At 43.8% G+C, this 22,526-nt stretch overlaps 1 protein-coding gene across 2 annotated transcripts in view; it reads left to right on the plus strand.

The window, feature by feature from the left end:
* Positions 1-22,526, plus strand: part of PRKCH (protein kinase C eta) — a 362,213-nt gene that overhangs the window by 151,194 nt on the left and 188,493 nt on the right. For both annotated transcript variants that reach the window (XM_027971917.3, XM_027971916.3), the window contains exon 10: positions 17,995-18,149. In XM_027971917.3, the coding sequence (XP_027827718.2) occupies positions 17,995-18,149 (155 nt within the window). The remainder of the gene's footprint in view (positions 1-17,994; positions 18,150-22,526) is intronic.

The following is a 22,526-nucleotide window of genomic DNA, read 5'->3' on the forward strand; positions in this document are numbered from 1 at the left end:
GGGGGCAGGATAATCCTTTTTTATGAGAGGGTCGGGGCTATCCTGTGTGCTGTAGGATGAGCGCATCCCCAGCTTCCATTCACTGATGCCAATAGCACGTCCCTAATTATGACAACCAAAGAAGTCTCCAGACATGAACAGACGCTCCTGGAGGGAAAATGTCACCAGCTGAAAACCCCTGCCTTACGTGAGCATCTGGTGGTCCAGCCTATATATGGAAAGTCAAGTAAGCTAGATCAATTTACTCTCTACAGAGGTCCAAGAAAATGAGTCAGATCTTCTTTATAAAAACATAATATTATATCCTTTTTTTTTTTTTCCTGAGTTTGTAGACAGAATTCCTGTTTAGGGGCTGCTAACAGCTGTCAGCAGCTACACTGTGGCATTTGAGGGAACTGGGGCCCTGAGCTAAGAAGAGGAGGTGGAAATAAGGGATCTGTTGAATGTGAGCAGGAGTTAGCAGGCTGCCAGCTGTTGTGATGGGGCAGAGTTATCAGAGCGTGGGGCATCCAGGGAACAAAAGATTAGCTCAGGGAGCATATATTTAAAATGAGCCGGTTATGTTATAAAACAAGCAGTCCGTATAGTGCAGTTCTCATGTTTGGGCGTTTAATCATTTCTGCTTTGCCAACAAGGCACTGAATGAGTGACATTTTATGAAGCTCATCATCGTCACTGTGGTCTTAAAGGGGTTCCTATCTGTGAGTCAGATTCCTGTCCTCTGTGTGCTGCATATAACTGGAATTTACAGACGGAGATAAAAGTTTTAAGAAACATTTCCCAATCAGTGTAGAAAAAAATGTTCTGGTAGCAATACAAGTGTGCTCTAGGGGAAAACAGACTTGCAGTTTTCTTTTGTTTGTTTTCCATGTATGGAAATGTCATTTCAGCTTAAGATAAAGATACAGCCTCCCATAGAGGCTGTCTGCAAAATTGTGTGGCCTCTACATATTAAAAGTAAACCCTAAAAATGAATTAAAGACTTAAATGTAAGGCTAGACACTATAAAGCTCTTAGAGAAAAACATAGGCAGAACACTTTTTAATATAAATTACAGCAAGATCTTTTTTGACCTACCTACTAGAGTAATGGAAATAAAAGCAAAAATAAACAAATGGAATTTAATTAAGCTTAAAAGCTTTTGCACAGCAAAGGAAACCATAAACAAGATGAAAAGACAACCCTTAGAATGGGAGAAAAATATTTGCAAATGAAGCAACTGACAAAGGATTAATCCCCCCAAAATACAGACAGCTCATGCAACTCAATATCAAAACAAACAACTCAACCCCAAAATGGACAGAAGACCTAAATAGACGTTTCTCCAAAGACAGACATTTAGATGGTCAATAAACAGGTGAAAAGATGCTCAACACCCTTCTTATTAAAGAAATGCAACTCAAAACTACAATGAGGTATCATGTCACACTGGTCACAATGGCCATCATCAAAAACATCTACAAATAGTAAATGCTGGAGAGGGTGTCGAGGAAGGGGAACACTCTTACACTGTTGATGGGAATGTAAATTGATACAGTCACTATGGAGAACAGTATGGAGGTTCCTTAAAATAGAATTACCATATCACCTAGCAATCCCACTCCTTGGCATATACCCACAGAAAACCTTAATTCAAAAAGATTTATGTACCCCAGTGTTCACTGAAGCACTACTTCCAATAGCCAGGACATGAAAGCAACCTAAACGTCCATCAGTAGAAGAATGGAAAAAGAAGACGTGGTACATACATACACCAGGACATTACTAAGCCATAAAAGGAACAAGGTTGTGTCGTTTGCAGAGATGTGGATGGATTTAGAGACTGTCATACAGACTGAAGTAAGTTAGAAAAACAAGTACTGTATATTAATTCATATATATGGAATCTAGAAAAATGGTAAAGATGATCTTATTTGCAAAGCATAAATAGAGATGCAGACATAGAGAAAAAAAAGTATGGATACTAAGGGGAAGAGCAAGGGAGTGGAGGAATTGGAGGATTGAGAATGATATATACACACTACTATGTATAAAATAAATAACTAATGAGAACCTACTGTATAGCACAGGGGACTCTGCTCAGCACTCTGTGGTGACCCAAATGGGAAGGAAATTTTAAAAAAGGAGGGGGATTTATATATGTCTATGGCTGATTCACTTTGCTGTACAGCAGAAACTGACACAGCAGTGTAAAGCAATTATACTTCAATTTAAAAAAAAAGACAAGTAGATCCTAGCCACAAGAGACATTACCTGTTGATATGTTGAATGGTAATATTGAATGTATGTTGCATTTTTAATTCAATTTAGGAAATGTTTCCTGAATCAGGGACATTGTATGCTAGGGACTGAAAGCATAAGGAAGAATAAAATGTGGGCTTGTCCTCTGCTTGCTTTCAGTCAAGGATCACCCTATCCTAAATCGGTACTTTTCATCACTGTGTGATAGAAGATAGTCATAGCTTGGCCCTTGGGAAGGTTGGGAGGACCTTCCATGGCAGGGGCTATTCTGAGCTGGGTTTTAAGGATGAATAGGATTTGTATAGGAGATAAGGATCAAGACCATCCCCAAGGAAAAGAAATGCAAAAAGGCAAAATGGCTGTCTAAGAAGGCCATACAAATAGCTGTGAAAAGAAGAGAAGCGAAAATCAAATGAGGAAAGGAAAGATATAAGCATCTGAATGCAGAGTTCCAAAGAATAGCAAGGAGCGATAAGAAAGCCTTCCTCAGCGATCAATGCAAAGAAATAGAGGGAAAAAACAGAATGGGAAAGACTAGAGATCTCTTCAAGAAAATTAGAGATACCAAGGGAAAATTTCATGCAAAGATGGGCTCGATAAAGGACAGAAATGGTATGGACCTAACAGAAGCAGAAGATATTAAGAAGAGGTGGCAAGAATACACAGAAGAACTGTACAAAAAAGAGCTTCACGACCCAGATAATCATGATGGTGTGATCACTCACCTAGAGCCAGACATCCTGGAATGTAAAGTCAAATAGGCCTTAGAAAGCATCACCACAAACAAAGCTAGTGGAGGTGATGGAATTCCAGTTGAGCTCTTTCAAATCCTGAAAGATGATGCTGTGGAAGTGCTGCACTCAATATGCCAGCAAATTTGAAAAACTCAGCAGTGGCCACATGGCTGGAAAAGGTCAATTTTCAATCCAATCCTAAAGAAAGGCAATGCCAAATAATGCTCACACTACCGCACAATTGCACTTATCTCACACGCTAGTAAAGTAATGCTCAAAATTCTCCAAGCCAGGCTTTAACAGTACATGAACCATGAACTCCCAGATATTCAAGCTGGTTTTAGAAAAGGCAGAGGAACCAGAGATCAAATTGCCAACATCCGCTGGATCATTGTGTCACTCGAGTGTATGTTCCTCGGTTCTTTGTCTCATCACAACAAAGATTTGGAGTGACGGACCTTAGAGCCCTTGGCGCGTCACAGCTCTCGGGTCTTGGACAAACTGTGTAATAGCTCTTAGGCAAATCAGTGTTACAGCTCTATTTTATTTAGAAGATAGCAGGAGAATCCATCCTCGAAGCGTGAGGGCATGCCAACCCAAAGACTTGAAGAGAAGAGAATGGAGGAGCGTGTGGGAGAGAGAGAGAGAGGAAGAGAGAGAGAGAGAGAGAGAGCGCTTTGGCTCCTCCTTTTATATGTTTTCCTCCACCTGGGCCTGCCCTATGCAAATTGGGCTTAGCCAGGAGTGCTGTTTCTTACACTTGAAGTCTTCACTGTGGTCCTCGGACCTTCCTTTGACCTTCCTTGCTTTTTTTAGCCACCGCCATTTTGGACTCCTTTTCCCTATTCTACCTACCTAACAATTGAAAAAGCAAGAGAGTTCCAGAAAAACATCTATTTCTGCTTTATTGACTATGCCAAAGCCTTTGACTGTGTCAACCACAATAAACTGTGGAAAATTCTGAAAGAGATGGGAATACCAGACCACCTAACCTGCCTCTTGAGAAACCTATATGCAGGTCAGGAAGCAACAGTTAGAACTGGACATAGAACAACAGACTGGTTCCAAATAGGAAAAGGAGTACGTCAAGGCTGTATATTGTCCCCCTGCCTATTTAACTTCTATGCAGAGTACATCATGAGAAATGCTGGACTGGAAGAAACACAAGCTGGAATCAAGACTGCCGGGAGAAATATCAATAACCTCAGATATGCAGATGACACCACCCTTTTGGCAGAAAGTGAAGAGGAGCTAAAAAGCCTCTTGATGAAAGTGAAAGAGGAGAGTGAAAAAGTTGGCTTAAAGCTCAACATTCAGAAAACGAAGATCATGGCATCTGGTCCCATCACTTCATGGCAAATAGATGGGGAAACAGTGTCAGACTTTTTTTTTTTTTTGGCTCCAAAATCACTGCAGATGGTGATTGAAGCCATGAAATTAAAAGATGCTTACTCCTTGGAAGGAAAGTTATGACCAACCTAGATAGCATATTCAAAAGCAGAGGTATCACTTTGCCAACATAGGTCTGTCTAGTCAAAGCTATGGTTTGTCCAGTAGTCATGTATGGACGTGAGAGTTGGACTATAAAGAAAGCTGAGCACCAAAGAATTGATGCTTTTGAACTGTGGTGTTGGAGAAGACTCTTGAGAATCCCTTGGACTGCAAGGAGATCCAACCAGTCCATTCTAAATGAGATCAGTCTTGGGCGTTCATTGGAGGGACTGATGCTAAAGCTGAAACTCCAATACTTTGGCCACCTCATGCGAAGAGTTGACTTATTGGAAAAGACCCTGATGCTGGGAGGGATTGGGGGCAGGAGGAGAAGGGGACGACAGAGGATGAGATGGCTGGATGGCATCACTGACTCGATGGACATGAGTTTGAGTGAACTCCGGGAGTTGGTGATGGACAGGGAGGCCTGGCGTGCTGTGATTCATGGGGTCGCAAAGAGTCGGACACGACTGAGCGACTGAACTGAACTGAGGAGCCCTACAGGGACAGAAGGGGGATGGGTCTTCCAGATGGAGGTAACAGCCATGCAAAGACACAGAGGCTTAAAAGTGTATGATGTGGCCAGGAGCCCCCAAATAACTTGATGGCACAGGATTGAAGGAGAGGAAATGTGGGGAGGAAAGAAGACATCCTGTGCTGAAGGGTTTAGACTCTTCAGAGGTGAAAGCAACTGGCAGAGGATGTGAAGTCAGAGAGCAACCTAAGATCTGCGTTTGGGGAGGGCTTTAGGTGACTGTCTGCAGAGGAGACTGACAGGGGCAGCCCTGGTAAGGCCTTGAACCACTGGTCGGCAGAACCTTTCTGCTCCAAGGCAGCCGTCACAAGAGTAGTCAGGGAAACATGTAGGAGGTGGAATTGGTAGGACTTTTTAGAGTAAAAGATGAGAGGATTGGCTAGAGTTCTGACCCACTGGGAGCCTGGGGGAATGGAATACATGGGTTCACTTTACAGAAAACCCAGTGGTAAGATTAGACAGGAACCCAGATGGAAGATTAGATTTGCGTCATCAGTACCCTCCTAGTGGAGAAAGCGATGGCACCCCACTCCAGTACTCTTGCCTGGAAAATCCCGTGGACAGAGGAGCCTGGTAGGCTGCAGTCCATGGGGTCGCTAAGAGTCGGACACGACTGAGTGACTTCACTTTGACTTTTCACTTTCGTGCATTGGAGAAGGAAATGGCAACCCACTCCAGTGTTCTTGCCTAGAAAATCCTAGGGATGGGGGAGCCTGGTGGGCTGCCTTCTATGGGGTCGCACAGAGTCGGACACGTCTGAAGTGACTTAGCAGCAGCAGCAGCAGCAGTACCCTCCTAGAATAGTACCGGTATCAGTTCAGTTGCTCAGTCATGTCTGACTCTTTGCAACCCTGTGGACTGCAGTACACCAGGTTTCCCTATCCATCACCAACTCCTGGAGTTTACTCAGACTCATGCCCATTGATTCGGTGATGCCATCCAACCATCTCATCCTCTGTCATCCCCTTCTCCTCCTGCCCTCAATCTTTTCCAGCAACAGGGTCTTTTCAAATGAGTCAGTTCTTCACATCAGGTGGCCAAAGTATTGGAGTTTCAGCTTCAGCATCAGTCCTTCCAATGAATATTCAGGGTTGATTTCCTTTAGGATTGACTGGTTTGATCTCCTTGCAGTCCAAGGAACTCTCAAGAGTCTTCTCCAACACCACAGTTTGAAAGCATCAATTATTCTGCACTCAGCTTTCTTTATAGTCCAACTCTCACATCCATACATGACTACTGGAAAAACCATAGCTTTGACTAGACAAATTTTTGTTGGCAAAATAATGTCTCTGCATTTTAATATGCTATCTAGGTTTGTCATAACTTTTCTTCCAAGGAGCAAGCATCTTTTAATTTCATGGTTGTAGTCACCATCTGCAGTGATATTGGAGCCCACAAAAATAAATACTCTGTTTCCATTGTTTTTCCATCTATTTGCCTTGAAGTGATGGGACTGGATCCCATGACCTTAGTTTTCTGAATGTTGAGTTTTAAGCCAACTTTTTCACTCTCCTCTTTCACTTTCATCAAGAGGCTCTTTAGTTCTTCTTGGCAAAGCAAAAACTGTAACTTTAAATGTTTCTATAGGTGTTTATAGGAGAAGAGAGGAGAGTGAAAGTGAAAGTCACTCAGTCGTGTCTGACTCTCTGCGACCCCATGGACTGTCCATAGAATTCTCCAGGCCAGAATACTGGAGTGGGTAGCCTTTCCCTTCTCCAGCCAGGGATCGAACCCAGGTCTCCTACATGGCAGGCAGATTCTTTACCAGCTGAGCCACAAGGAAAGCCCAAGAATACTGGAGTGGGTATCCTATCCCTTCTCCAGGGGATCTTCCCAACCCAGGAATTGAACCGGGGTCTCCTGCAATGCAAGTGGATTCTTTACCAACTGAGCTATTAGGGAAGCCCTAAATTAGAAATTTCTAAGTGGGTGGAAAAAAGAAGAATCAGAAGGAAGAGGTTTTGTAGGAGGAGGCATCAAGTGCCATGATGAAGTCAGTTCACCAAAGGATTCAAAGCTATCCATTGAATCTGGGATGTGATTGTTGGTACTGCTGTCTTAGTTACCGTTCTCATCCTTGGGGTTTGAAGGGCACGTCTGAACTTTATTTCACCAGCTGAAGCTTCTTGACAAAGTCAACACAATATCCTCTCCCCAGGGTAAACCTTTTTCATCTACTTCTGATTACTTTGTCCCTCATCTTATTATAGCTATGCTTCTTTTACTTGGGTCTAAAGAGACCCAGGTTCAATTCCTGGGTTGGGAAGATCCCCTGGAGAAGGGAATGGTCACTCACTCCAGTATTCTTGCCTAGAGAATTCCATGGACAGAAGAACCTGGTGGGCTACAGGACATGGTGTTGCAAAAAGCCAGACACAACTGAGCAACTAACACACACACACACACACACACACATACACACACACCCACACCCATATACACTAAGGTCTGTATCTTTCTTCCTCAGTGGACCATGGAGATCTGTATTTTGCTCAATTGAAAAAAAGGTCAAGAGATTGTAGGGGGGGTTAGGGGATTTTATTCCCCAGTCTGAGGGCCAGAGAAGAACAATCTTGTGGCTGCACTGGAAAAATCAGACTCAAAATAGCATATGGAAGGCACATTCCAGACAGAAACTGCAGCACATAAAGCAGAGGAAGGAAGAGCCTCTCAGCCAGTGGATTCCCAGGCATCTTCTCAAGGCAGGCATGGATATTCTTGGCCAGATTCAATACCTCCCTAACTGGGAAAAATGTTTAATCAAACAGCTGTAACCCGGAATCTCTTCCTAGAAGGCAGACATGTCTAACTGATCCACAAATCAAAGGGAGAGATGAAATCTTCTTTAAAAAGTTGCAGAGTTTCGGAATCTCTGTTGTGAAAAGGATCTAAATAGTGAAATGGTGTAATGGCATTTTTAATGTTTATTTTATCACCCTATACAAACTAAATGCATAAGTGTCTTCAATAGCCTTGCTCCTATTTGACGCTGAAACCAAAATCTTTGTGCAAAATGATGATTTAAAGAAATCCTATTCTGTATACTTTTAAGTGACCCAAACTTTTTTAAAAAGTGACTAATCAGAAACCCAGTGCTCTGTGACAACCTAAAGGGGTAGGGTGGGGTGGGAGATGGGAGGGAGGTTCAAGAGGTATACATACATATACCTAGGGCTGATTCATGTTGATATCTGGCAGAAACCAACATGATATCATAAAGCAATTATCCTCCAATTAATAAATAAATTTAAGCAAGCCAAAAAAAAGTAAATAATCACCTAAGACAGTGGTCCCTAACCTTTTTGGCACTAGAGACTGATTTCATGGAAGACAGTTTTTCCACGGACTGGGCTAGGAGGAATAGTTTCAAAATTATTCAAATATATTACATTTATTGTGCACTTTATTCCTTATCTAATGCTGCTGCTGATCTGACTGGAGGTATCAGTGGCCTAGAGTCTGGGGACTCCTGACCTAAGATTTCTTCTTTGGGAATCTACATTCAGAATTAAAACACCATGTCCAGTTAGCAATCATCTGCTGTCAGAGATGCTTGTTTTTCCAAGCTAATAAATCTGATCTTTATCATAGTACAGTGACTAGATTATTAATACTATGTTCTCTTATTCAGATCAACTTAAGCAGAAGTCTAGCTATTGTAGCATTTCATAGAAATAGCATCGGGAATACTATGTAACTGTTAAAAAATCACGGTTTTGATGACTAAGTGCATGAGGAAATATTTGTAATACAAGTGAAAAAGAAGGGGTAGGTTTTTGTTTTCTCCCTTTCTGTTATTTTTCTGTTCTTTCGCATGCTGTGGAGTATTAAGTATAATTAGGACCTAAGGGGGAAACCAAACATAGTTAAAATTAATTTGTAAATATCTTATGTGCTCTAAAATCTGTAATTCTTTGGATGCTAAAAGCCATAAATAATTTTGTCTCTCCTCTTATTTAGACTTCTATCTCTGGGTGTCAGGATTATAGCTATTTTATTTTCTCCTCAATTTTCCATGTATTTACTTTGTAATTACATTTGAATGAAGAACATGTAATTACTTTTATAAACAGAAAAGCCAAAGCTTTATAAATAAAGGGACATGAAGTGGCGTCAAGCAGACCTAACTTCTCTTGAACTCTTCCACCAACTATTTTAACTGTGGGCAAGGCACTTTACTTCTTTGCGCTTGACTCCCACACAATGGCCTATAAAACTAGTCTTTGGCAGTTTGTTCCAGCTTTTCTGATATTCTGGTTTAAATCTTATCAGGAAGCAAAGACAGCCTCCTGCTATGTTAGTTCCTTGGGTTGGTTAACCCTTAGCATGGTCCAGGCACCAGGGGCGGTGGTACTGGAGATATATCATTTGGCATCCGGGCTCTGGCTTGAAAGGTTGAAGGTTTTCCAGAGAAAACAAGACCAAGTGCAGAAAGCCAGAACAGCCAGTTCGGTGATACTGGGGAAGATATGTGTGGAGCAGAGGCGCAAAGGAGACTCCACCAGAAAGGGAGGGCTTGAGTACCAACTTCACTATATCCCCTATCATATGTTTGCAACTTATTTATGCTTTAAGAAATATCCCGGCCCAGATGCTTCATAGGGTGTTGAACTGCAGGTTTGATTGCCAGACATTTCTCTCATCTGGTATGTATGCCAGCAAGCCTTGTCGAGTTACATTACAAGAGAAGACCATAATGTGTTCAGTTTACCAGGAGAACACTTTTTGGAAAGAACTGTGTGTCTCTCCAGGTTTCAAATGCAAGCTCCTTGGGGCTTGTTATATTGGAGACATATTTTATCTTCCCAAACGTGTCTGAGCTCAGACAGGATGTATCATGCCTGTGGGCTTAACAGAAGACTTGCTGGGTGATTGAATTAACTTCTCATTTCTTCTGGGCTACACAAAATGGGAAATTAAAAAAAAAAAAAACAAAAACAAAAACGAAGAAGCGATTTGCTTCCCTCCTTGTTTCTTGCTGGAAGCCTTTGTAATTGTTCTTGATGTGGTTAAGTTCAAGTGGTTTCCAGTTCAGGCATGGTGCAATCAGATTTCCTCACCAGGGTGCTTTTCCACTGTCACCTCTTTGACGTCAGTAGCTGTTCCTGTTGATCTGAACTCCCTATTCACCCTGTAGATGACTTCGTCAGAGAAAAATCATAAAGCAGGAGGCACTTACAAGAAATGCAGCACAATGCTGTCTATTCCTGGAGGTTTCCTTTCGCTTGTTCACAGCTGGTCAGTTTGATACCAGATTGATATGTTACTTATTTAGAAGTAATTTCAAAGTAGTTCTTAGAATTTGGATGAATAAGTATAGATGTGGCTCCCAGCCTAACATTATCTTCAAACAATAACTAAATTAGTCTTTAACTTTAAATGTTGTTTCTATTCCTGGAGTTATTTCCAAAAGGTAACCTATATCCTCACTATAAATACATGTTTTGGTGAAATTTACATGTGTCAATGGCAGTGACTATGGGTTCTTGCTTTAAACAGAAAAATCTTTCTCAATCTGTTTATGAGAACAAATGAACTCCATCAAAGGGGAGAATAGCCACTGTAAGAAGTCCTGTAAAGTTTGCAGTTCATGGGGGAGCACATTTGCCTTGCAATAATAATTGTGATTATAATAAAGCTCTTAAAATAGTATGAATTGTCATCTAACATTAGAAAAATGAAAAAATTTGTTGGAGAGGAAACTTTGGTTAATGTGACTTGGCTTACCAAATCTAGTTTCGTGACCCCTTGTTCAGTAGTCAGGTCAGAGAAAGATAAGTCCTCCTTTCAGGTCAAGGCCATGACCATGCAGTATTAGGAAGTGCTCCTGCATTCCAGCAGCTGCCCTGGGCTCCTCCTGACTCCTTGAACCCTCGAGAATCCTGTCCTGAACTGAGGATCAGGGAGCTGCTGCGGTAGCATTTCAGCTGCTATTTCGTTCCCGTGTACTTGCCAGGCCGAGTGCTCTGTTGTGAGCACCATCTCTGCGTCCACAGCAGGTGGTTCTCTAGTCTGCAACCCCCATCCCAGGGGCCAGAGCCCCAGGAGCAGAGAGCCAGCGTGGCTGCAGCCTGGGGGAGGTGGTGATGAGGAAGAAGATATCAATAGTACTACTACTAATGGTTGCTTCCCAAGTGGCTCAGATGGTAAAGAATCTGCCTACAATGCAGGAGACCCAGGTTCAATCTCTGGGTAAGGAAGATCCCTTGGAGAAGGGCTTGGCACCCCACTCTAGTATTTTTGCCTGGAGAATCCCATGGACAGACAAGCCTGGCAGGCTACAGTCCTTGGGGTCACACAGAGTCGGACATGACTGAGTGACTAATACTCACTAATAGCTGGTAACTTTTATCCAGCACTTACTATGTGCCATGTACTGATTGAAATTCTAAGCTTAAATCATTTCATCCTCCAGTACCTGTCAGTTCAATCATCTGATTGTCCCCATTTTGCAGATGAGAGTTTTGAGGAAGAGAAAATAGAGCAGAGCAGGAACTGCTTTGGTATCTCGGGCTCCCTGGCTCCAGAACCCATGGTCCTGACCGTACTGTGCTTCCCTTTAGCTACACCAGGGACTTCAGTGCTGGGCACAAGGTCTTCCAGCTGTAACTTTGATCCTCTTTGTGGTATGTAGTAATAACAATAGTATCTATTTGTTGGGAATACTGTTGTGGGTCTGGTCCCATGCCAAGCACTTGGCTTCTGGTTAAATCTTCACACAATCAGTGTAATTAGAGATGTTATTACCCCAGATTTAGAAATCAGGAAACCTCCTGCCCCTTAAAATTTGGTGAATGTTTCAGTTAAAATTTTACTGGTAGAAAAAAAAAATAGGAAAATACTAAACCAGGGTCATTCAAAAAGGGAGACGTGAAAACAGGGATTCAGAGGTACAGTGGTATCTCATGGAACCCCAGGGCACATACGCCAGGTCTCTCCAGAGACCGGAAGCTGGAAGGGCGTGAGGGACCCAGACAGTTTCCTTCTCAGGCATCATGCTGTCTGTCTCTGCCCTTGTCCTTCCCCTTCATCTGCCCATCCAGGCTTTTACCGCTGTGATACACCAAGACTTTTCATGGGTTCACGTCACAAAGGCAGAAGCCTCCGCTCCCTAGTTCGTGTTTCCTCAGGTCCTGTGCACAGCACAGCCTACTTGAACACCCGCCCATCTCAGTTCCAATTTTCTGAGAAGGGGACTGGGGTGGGGCGGAATGCAGTGTGTCCAGCACTTACCTGTGTGACTGCGCCAGGACAGGTCTCAGAAAGGGCTCAATGAGCTGAGCTGACACCTCTGAAGGTACCTGGCGTGCTGACCCTAAGGCCTCTCATCCTCGGCCCCTGCTCTGTCTAGAGTCACCCTCCGTGGGTAGGGTCACCTTGCCGCAGGTACCATAGCACTTTTATCTGGATGGGTAGGGCTTTTTTTGGTTGCACTGGGTCATCTTTGCTGCACGTGGGCCTTGTCTAGTGGCGCGTGGGGACTACTCTTGGTTGTGGTGCATGGACTTCTCACTGCGTGGCTTATTTTGGTGCGGAGCACAGGCTCTAGGGCTTCAGTAGTTGCAGCACCTAGACTCAGCAAGTTGCGGCGTATGGGCTGGGTAGTTGTGGCACACAGCCTTAGTTGTCCTGCAGCATGTGGGATCTTCCCAGACCAGGGATCAGACCCATGTTCCCGCATTGGCAGGCCAACTGTTATCCATTTTACCACCAGGGAAGTCCTAAACAGGTGTTTTGTCTCTAGCTTTTCCTCGTGGATTGCACATCAGTTCTACCTCCTAAAGAACTGTCCTTATGAGGGGCTTTAGGGAATGCACACTGCTTATACTGACAGTCACTTTCAGGTCACAGGATATTTTTATCCCCTGTGGCCTGGGGAAGTAGCAGCCCGGGACTGACAGTAGCCCAGACAGACCTGGCCCAGCCTGCAGCGGGTCAATGGAAGCAGGCAGGTGATGACAGAAATTCTATTATTAACCAGGCACCAGCTCCTTGGCCTCCTGTAACTCACATGGGCTGGGCTGCGCTAAGCTGGGCTAGGCTGCATGGGACAAAGGGATTTCTGAGTTGCTTTTATTCCTCCATAATAATGACTTGTGTTTGTGGTTGGTTGAACCAGAGACAAAAGAGAGGAGCAAGGGACAGACAAAGGGCTGGGTCACTGGCTTTAGAACTGAGGTTCAACTAGTCTGCGGGACCTTTAATCTGCTGCTATGCACACTGGGGCAAGATTTCCCTTCAAGGAGCCAGAGGCTGTGCAGGTGTCCAGGCTCAGTGTCTAGGAAATTGGATTTTAGAAAAACTGGAACGCTGTCTATACAGGCTTACATACAGAAGCAGCCGTCTGCCCTCCCTGCCCACGGTGGGATTTGGAAGCTCTTCCGTGCCCCAGAAATGACTCATGGCAGCCTTAATCCACCCTGCCATGCAGTGAGGGCCTCCCTAAATGCATGGATCCCAGCAGACGCTTCTTCTGGTAGCTTCCCATTTGGGTTTGTTCAGCGTGACTTCGTGTTTGTGAAGTCACCAGCAAGACTTGGTCTTAAGCACCACAGATCGTGGAGTAGTTGGAGAAGGAAATGGCAACTCACTCCAGTGTTCTTGCCTGGAGAATCCCAGGGACAGGGGAGCCTGGTGGGCTGCCGTCTATGGGGTTGCACAGAGTCGGACACGACTGAAGCGACTTAGTGGTAGTAGTAGTAGTATCATGGAGTAGTAGGCAGATGGTGATCTTCTTCCTCGTTGCTTGATCTCTGCCTTTAAAGGGCACTTGCTTAACATGAAAGGTTTCTAGCTTGATGGCATTCATTCTGTAGGAGTAGAATTCACCCAGAGTCGCTGGTTTTTGTAGCTGATGTTTTATTTGTGGCAGGTTCCAACACTTCCTGGAGTCTTTTTCAAGCCAAGCCCTTGAAAAAGCATAGTTGCCACATGTTCTAGCCCAGACACTGGGCCTGTAATTATGACCAAAACCTGTAGTGAGGGATCCTGTGTATTCCTAGGTCTAGGACCCTCTTTTCAGCTATGGGTAACCTAGGGAAAGGGTGAAGGGGTGCTTCCTAACTAGCCTTGGCTTTTTGTACCAGCACTTGATCATGAAAGCTGCATGTGTTAGAATGAGGTCCCCACTCAGCACCCTCAGTGCTTGCGGAGTGTCCCCCTTCACAGTCACCGCACCCTGCCTCACACCTGACACTCCCGCTGTTCACTCACCTTGAATCCTGCCCTGTCCATCCCCACTCCAATCTGACTTGTGCTTCCTCAGCCTTCAAGGCTAGTGAAATTGGTTCCTCCTAGTTTTCCCCAAAGCCCGCCCCAGCCTCCAGGCTGCTTCCACGTCCCCAGTCTGTGTCCCATGACGCCCCCTGTGCCCATGTACTGCGCTTAGCACACTGGGCTGTTGTGCTCCTGAGAGCAGGCCTGGGTTCTCCTTCATCTCATGCTACTCAGTCCCCACCAGCCCAAAATGTCTCTCTGAAAGACTCAGTAGACTCCATACAGCCCATACCAGAACTCAGACCCCATACACCCAGTGGAGCACTGGGACTCAAGTCAGAGGCTATTGAGTCTCTCTCTGGATGTGATTGCAACTAGCCTGATGGCCTGGTTACATCAGGCATCAGAATGGCTGTTAAGGGAGAAGGTGGTTACTAGGGGCCTTAATAATGAACAACCGGGAATGTAAAGACCCTTCTTTCTGTTGACTTCCTAATCCCACCTCCTATTGACTGAATACCTACTCTGAGACAGTCCTTTCCAGTGTCCCACCTTTCATATGAAAATCAGAGAAAATGGAGGAAGCCGTGAGTGAATTTGGTTTGTTTCTAATTATGAGTAATAGTCATCATAGAAATCTTCAACGATATGGAAAAATATAGAAAACAGATAAATGTCATCCGAGATTTCACAGTTGAAAGCAACTCGTCATATGTAAGCATTCTTTTTTTCATCTTTTCTGTGCATGTCTGCATCTCTGGCTATAACTGAAATCATTCTGTACATTCATGTGTATGATTTTTTTTTTTCTGATGTAAAACATCTTCACCATTACAGCTGCCAGCAGCGGCAACCCCTACTGTTTATTGCACGCTTTTTAGAAGCCCCACCTGAGGACATGTTTAATGAAAACTTATTGCTGAGGATGGCTTCTCATTCACCCCCAGCTAATGATGAGTGAATCTTCTTTGCTAAAAGCTAGAGATTTTTGTCATTTATCTCCACCTCTGCAAAAGAAATTGTGGAGAAATTGCTGCCAAATGTTAACTGTCTCTGCAGCAGACATTTTAAAAAAATAGAGTGAACAGAATTGTATGTAAACAGAAGGTCTCTTCACAACAAACACATTTTGTTAGCTGATAAACATGCTTTTATTTTTCTACCTTGTGACCTTATTGTAGGTCTTTGGTAAGATGGGCCATTACTTTTTGTTAAAGCGTCATTGTGTCTCAGCTGGCTTGTTTTCCCTTCCTGCTTGCTCAGAGAGTCATGTGTCGCCCAAGGGCTATGAGCTGTACCCTCTGTTCTAGGTGGTGCCAGACAGAAGGTTAGAATTAAACTCTGGGTGAAAAGCAACCCCTGCTTTCTCGGTTCTAAAGTTTATGACCTTTTCCTGTGCATCCCAGGTGTGCATGCCTCCCAGGACCCCCTGCATTATCTGAGAATCTGCCTCTAGGGCAGGTGGTGGGACTAAGATGAGAAGCGCGACCAAGGCAGGAAGGCAGTATTTCCTTCCCCAGATCTGGAATGTAGCCCAGAGTCTGGCTTTTCAGACTTGAAGTTATGAGGATTGTTTTGGGGGCAAGCTAGAAAGGGATACAATTTCCCTTGGAACGCCCTCATCTTTTTGATGCCTGCTGTCCTCAACACTTGTGCTAACTTCACTGATGTCCACAGCCTACAGAGTAGCCACTTACCTACTGACCCAGTTCCAGTAACAAGGCATTTTGAGCTATTGGAATTCACGTGGCTGCCAGACACAGCCATGAAAAGGTGGACAGGCCAGTTAACAAAAATGTATCAGATGTACCTTCTTGCTGAGGCCTGGATCCTCATCCAGGCCCCCGAGGCCCCTCCAAATGAACACAGCAGGGGCATAATAACGTCCATGTGGCTGTAGCTCTTAGACCTGTCTCTATCACAGGCTCACCCTCCGCCCCACCCACTGCTAACCTGTTCCTTCCACACGAGCCTGCCCCATACAAGAAATAGGGGGCCGTATTACTCACCCAAGCTCATCCTGCCCAACTTGGCCTCTCCCCTGGCCAGTCACTCCCACTCAGTTGAAGGCCTCTAGCTTAGTCAGATGACTGTATTTTTAGTTTTCTGTTGGCTTGTATTGGCCAGCCTGGAGAGTTATTCTACCGATGTTTGGTGTTTGGTTTTGTGTGTGTGAATCTTGGTATTGCATTTTTACTCCTCAAGTGTTGCTTCTCCTTAGCAGAAAGAGATGTTTCATAGACCCAGAAGATTTTTTTTTCCTTCTAATTAAGGTCTGTCTTAAACTGAGAATAAGAGGTCATTAGTTGTAGTGTCTTCCAATGGAGAAGAGCCTGATTAAACCCATGATGGATAAGGAGGTGAATAGGAGCACACACAATCTCTGCCCTCTATCTACTGTTCAGCTGTGACTGTATGGCAGCCCCTGGCAGAGATGGGAGCACTTGAAACCACAAATAAAAATGCTTCCGGGTACATATACATATCCTTTGTGAATTGGTAAAATACCAGGTTCCTTACAAAACAACCTCCTACCCCCTAAAAAGATGACCAGTGGCCCTGATGGCACTCATTCTGAAGGTCTTGGCTCACGCATCACTTGCTCAGAGTGACCTTCCCAGCCCCACAAGCAGATGATATGATGTCATTGCTTCCCCCACTTTTCCTTCACAGCATTTACCAGAATTTGAAAATTTACCTGGTTATATGACTTTGTGTTTTCATTTTAAAGTAATGTGTATCTCCCACAGCAGATGCTCTGTGGATAGAGACTGTGTTTTATGCCTCTCGTACTCTTTGTTGGGTTCCCTAATCCAGCACTTGGTTAACCTGGGACTACATACATGCTAATGAGAGGGAGCAAGCAAGTCCTTTGATCTCAGAGGTTCCCAAAGCAAAATGTTTTACCCTGTTCCTTTTGGAGACACCACTTTTCACTGGGGACCTGTACACTTTTTCCATTAAGCAATGTTAGTTTCCACAACACGTTATTCGTAACACTTGTACAGTACTTAGTACACCAACTGCATCAATGACTCTTAAGAGCCTATTTAACCTGCTGGGTTAGGGTTTTATTCCAGATGGAGACAGCATCTCACTTGACTTTAAGTTCCCTTTTCTGATTCAGGAACCTTCTGATGGGCTAAATGGAATTCCTACCATCCAGGCAACTCTGAGGCTCTCATTAGACTGTTGTCTGGCTGATTGGTCAAAAATGTTTTCCTTTTTCTCTGATTATTCTCTGCCCAGGTGTGGGGACCTATGGAATGTCTCTTACTTGCTGTGAATGACCCTGCACGTTCTGGACAAAAAAAGAGTGCACCTTTTGATTATGTTGCTCTCTTTCAACTTATGAAACTCAATGATTTTGGTAGAGATAGTGACATCATTCTCACCTTACTAATGCTGAACATCCAAAAAAAAAAAATTAAAGATTACATGGTGTTTAAGATGCAGAATTAGAACCAAAAAGCTTCTGACACCTTTTCTACTTTTTACTTAATGCAGAAATTCAAGGTTTTGTGGAATTCTTTAAAAGAGATCCAAGTGTTACTATCACCACCTACCACCCACCCCCACCCCAACCCCCACCATCCCAAGGATCTAATCCATCAGGCCGTCCTGCTTTGCCCTGAGCCGCTGTCAGGATATTCCATTGAGCACCTCCATTTAACAACCTCTTCTCCCCACACTGCAGTCCCAGATCATGTGATGCTGACTGGTCTCTAGGCTGATGGCTATACCACATTTGATCCTTTTTTGTGTGTTTGTATCCAGGATCGTCTGTTTTTTGTGATGGAGTTTGTGAATGGGGGCGACTTGATGTTTCACATTCAGAAGTCACGGCGTTTTGATGAAGCACGGGCTCGTTTCTATGCTGCAGAGATCATTTCAGCGCTTATGTTCCTACATGACAAAGGAATCATCTATAGGTGAGTTCTGGTTGCTGGTAACCCCTCTCAAATGAACCTCTCATCCCTGGTTCATTTCCCTGATTCAGCTTATCCTTCCAGTTCTCATGATGAACAGTTGAACTCTTTGAAATTCATGAAGTTTTGCGTGTCCTTTAGAATAAATGAATAATACAATGATAAACACTGCCTGCAGACTAAAGCTTGTGCCTGTGTGGTATTTGTAAAATAGGCTTAAGAGTCTCGAAAGGACACTGTTCATAAATTTGTTCAGCTGGGGTTTTCAAGTGGCTGAACTTGCTGGTCTCTTCTGTTTTAACCTTGGGAGTGATTCATTCCATCTTCAGAATCTATGCCTAAACTGCAGAGCATGAATACCTCTTGCCCTAAATGGCTGTGATAAGAATCATGGTCAGGAGCCAAGAGGTGACCTGTTGACGAGTAGGGTCCTGCTCGATGATGTCTGTCATGTGAAGTCCCCTCCTAAATCTTGTTTGATTTCATTTCATGACACATAAGTCTTTATTGTAATATATCATATGTTAAATGGGCTTGAAATCTGGTTAATGTTGTTAGATCTCAGAGCAGATAAAAGTAACCTTACTCAGACACAAAGCTGAGTATGGTGGAAAATGTAATAGTGAGTGTTAGGTAATTTTCATCCTCAAGTTTTCCTTGTGTCCCATTGTCAAAGTCTTTCTACCCTTTACATCACATTGTAACTTAGTTGCCACATATGCCTCATTATTTTTCCCTCTTGAGAAGCAATTGTTTCTTTCCTTTGAGAAAAATTCTCTCTCAGGTGCATTCAGGTAAAGAATTTCCTGATTGAAATTTGCCATTTATTAGCTTTGCTGTTCCTTTGTGAGCTGATGACAGTATGGATATCATTATTAAAGTGTGAGAGAGCTTTAAAAACTAAATATTCTTAAGTACCCTGAGAGGAAAAAAATAGGCAAAGAGAAGTGAGATCAGTAAAGAATGCAGCAGGACTGGTCCATGGTGCCAGAAAGAAGTGGAAAAACGAGATCGAGCAGGCTTGGTGCAAAAATGTCTTCTAGTAAATTCGCAGTGCAGAGCCATGGAAGCTCAAGTGGACACAGTGCTCTGTCACAGCCCCAGCTGTGAGGTAGCAGAGTGGGGAGCTGGCAGGATAGCCAGCAGCGGGGTCGTCCCTTGAAGGTAACCAGGAATCTCCACTCACTCCTAAGTCATGAGACGGCCACAGGTTACTCTGTGGATGCTCTGTGCTTCCTTGACCCGGCCATGCTGTTGTCCTGGCGGCTCCAGCAGGGCACGTCTCCTGTCTCAGCCTTGAGCCCAGTGCATGATTGTTGGTGGTTGCTGACACAGTCCCTGATGCTGGAGGGGGTTCTAGGTCCTTCCTGGTGGTGGTGTGGGACTCTGGACTGTGTGATCTGTTTGTTTTCCTCTCCATGGCTGGTCTACCCACCTCTGGTCTGCTGACCCCAAGGAAAGCCTTCCCCACATTTAATTTTTAAGAATAACCACTTTCCTGTTTGACAACGGCTTGTGTTGTTAATTTTGAAACAAAACAAAACAAATGGAAACAAAAGCTAAATGGAGTACTTGTTACAGGCCCAGTACTTGACCGGCATTTCTTTCTTAATCCTCCTAATAATAAATTATATAACACTAGTGTTATCCATGCTACTTAGATGAATTACTGATCTTCAAAAGGCTTAATAACCAGACTATTAACTGGTAGTGGAGCCAGAATTCAAATGATGTTTTTAACCACTGAGCTACACTGTCTCCTCTGGAGAGATTTAAAGGCTTAGAGTACAACTGTAAAGTAAATTTTCAAGTAAACCCCTTGAAGAGTGGACTGCTTACTCCCTCTTTGGTGATAGAGTGACTTTGATTTGTGAAAATGAGGCAGAATGGGTATCTTGGTTCATTCAGGCTGCTGTAACAAAATAGCACAGATTAGGTGGCTTATAAACAATGGACATTTATTTTTCACGGTGGAGTCTGGAAATCCAAGATCAGAGCACCAGCATGGTCATGTTTGATGGAGACCCTCTTTCTGGTTCCTAGCTGGTGCCTTCTTGCTGTGACCTCATATGGTAAAGGAGGCCAGGGATCTCTCTGGAGCCACTTTTATAAGGCACTAACCCTGTTCATCAGGGCCCCATCCTCATGACCTGAGCACCCCTGAAAGGTCCTACCTACTAATACTATCAACTTTGAGAATTAAGATTTCAACATATAATGTGGGGAAGGGAAGATACAAATATTCAGACCAGTAAGGGGGAAAAACACTTGAATACTTAAATATTCTGGCTTTTCATAGGACTGCATAGCCTTCATGCAAGGCACATGCTTCATCTGCCTCTCCATCTCCTTGTTTCATTTGTTTGAAATGTGGAGGATGGACAGTGTAACCTGATGTGGTTTCTGGTGAAGCAGTATCAGCCCACATCTTGAGAAATTTTATTTCAGTTCTTGGTCTTGCAGTTTAAATCTGAGAAGTTAATGTACTCTTTGACTTGAATTCCACATGCAGTCTCTAACTGATATGCTTGACTTCGAAGGGAGCACATTTAATTAGGATAGATTCCAATGCTATTTTTATCCTGTGGATTTATTTCATTGGATAATTTAATTCCATTCAGGGTATTGGCCTGAAAGCAGAGTCTTAAGGATAAGCCTTTGGATGCCAAGTCCCTGGAATCCACACACAGCGAAGGGCACATTTGGATCCCAGGGGTATGAATTTGATGCAGAGAGCACAGGAGGAGAGTTGGACAGCCTTGTGTATCATACATGTCCTGGGATGGCCTTTATCAGAGCTAAAAAGATCTCCCTGAATGATACCTCTGATCTGTTCAAAGAGGATTGTTGTCGTTCGGCTGTTTTGTCTTATTTTTCCAGGGGAGGTATTTCTTTTCCAGTGAATTACAAAGATGGTACCATTTGCAAGTCGTCATCAAATGGGACTTTAGAAGGTACTGCCTTAGGCTTCCTCTGACATGTCTTCTGTCTCTCTGCCAACTGTGCCTTGTATGAGAGGAGACAGACTAGTTACATTCAGGTGATTTTCTGCTTACGTTCTGACCCTGATTTCTCAGATGTGTTCATGTGTTCACTTGCATTTCATGGAGGAACAGAAGTCTGGCTCTTGGGCATTACAGCAAGGAAAAAGTCTGCCCCTTTGCCTTTGGTTGGAAGGTCTGGAGCTTTGGTGTGGCTGCAGACCAAGTCTAGAGGGCTTTGAATTAAGCAGTCAATGAGTCACTTTGCTAAGGGAAAAAAAGACCATTCATTCCTTTGTTTGGGGCTTGTTGGCTGATTAGAAGCCCAGATAGTACTCATGAATAATTTACATGGGCACTGACTTTTTTCCAAAGTCAAGCTTTACAGAATTGGGGAAACAAAGGGCCCCGCATCCCATTTACCTGACTGCCAGCATTACGGGCACCATTTTCTATCCTGTTTTGAAAGCTGTATTAAAGTTTACTCGCAGGAACTTACTTATGGGAACTGAGCCATCGTTGACATTTCAGCTCCCAAAGCCAGCCAGCACCCATTGGATTTTCTGTTTCTGAGAAGACATGGAATGTATCTAAAATAGGTTGAGAGAGGAAGAATTTATAGAAGAGCTCAGTTTACGTTTTGATTCATCCTTCTGAGGTTATGCTTGAACACAGTGCATTTCAGTGCAGTCTTCATCTTACACGTCTAGCTGTTTTGTGCCCTGTGCAGTTCCCAGCATGTGGGGTGCGTGGTAATCAGTGTTTACTCCGCATGCTCCGAGTGCTTCCTGGGGTCACTTGCTCTCCTGTTGCCCAGATGTCGGACTGGTCACAGAGGTGACTGCCAGACTTGACACATTGTCTTGTACTCGTATGTGTACGCAGCACATTAGCTTTAAAAGAAAATCACTTCTGAGTTCTCCTCAAATTAGAGAACAATCACTACCTAATTTGACTCTTTAAATAAATTCAGAATTTGAGAGGATTAGCAATCTCCCTGCCAGATGAGATTTTTAAGCTTCTGAACACAGCTGTAGCATCTGCATGAATACACCAGTCTCTAATATCATCTGACTCTTGTTTCTCAAAGATACTGTAAGGGACCATCAGATTCCTTATTGACTTCATGTTCCTGTGTGATCTAAAGTTAGCTGAGCATTGCTTTGCTCAGAGAGCCCATGCTAGAAGCCACCTCTGTGAGCATTGCATTCAGGTTTAAGAAGTCAAAGTCATCTGCTTCCAGATCAGCTTGGTGTTGGGTCGGTGGTAGTAGCATATGCTTGAGTCATTGCTCTCTGTTATCTAGCTCTTCCCCCTCTTGAACTGGGGCAACACCTGTCTGATTCCCATCTCCTGGGGCCTTTCTAACTCCTAAGTATTAGCAGAACTTACAGAGTCC

Source organism: Ovis aries, chromosome 7, assembly GCF_016772045.2.
Source record: "Ovis aries strain OAR_USU_Benz2616 breed Rambouillet chromosome 7, ARS-UI_Ramb_v3.0, whole genome shotgun sequence".
Lineage (NCBI taxonomy): Eukaryota > Metazoa > Chordata > Mammalia > Artiodactyla > Bovidae > Ovis > Ovis aries.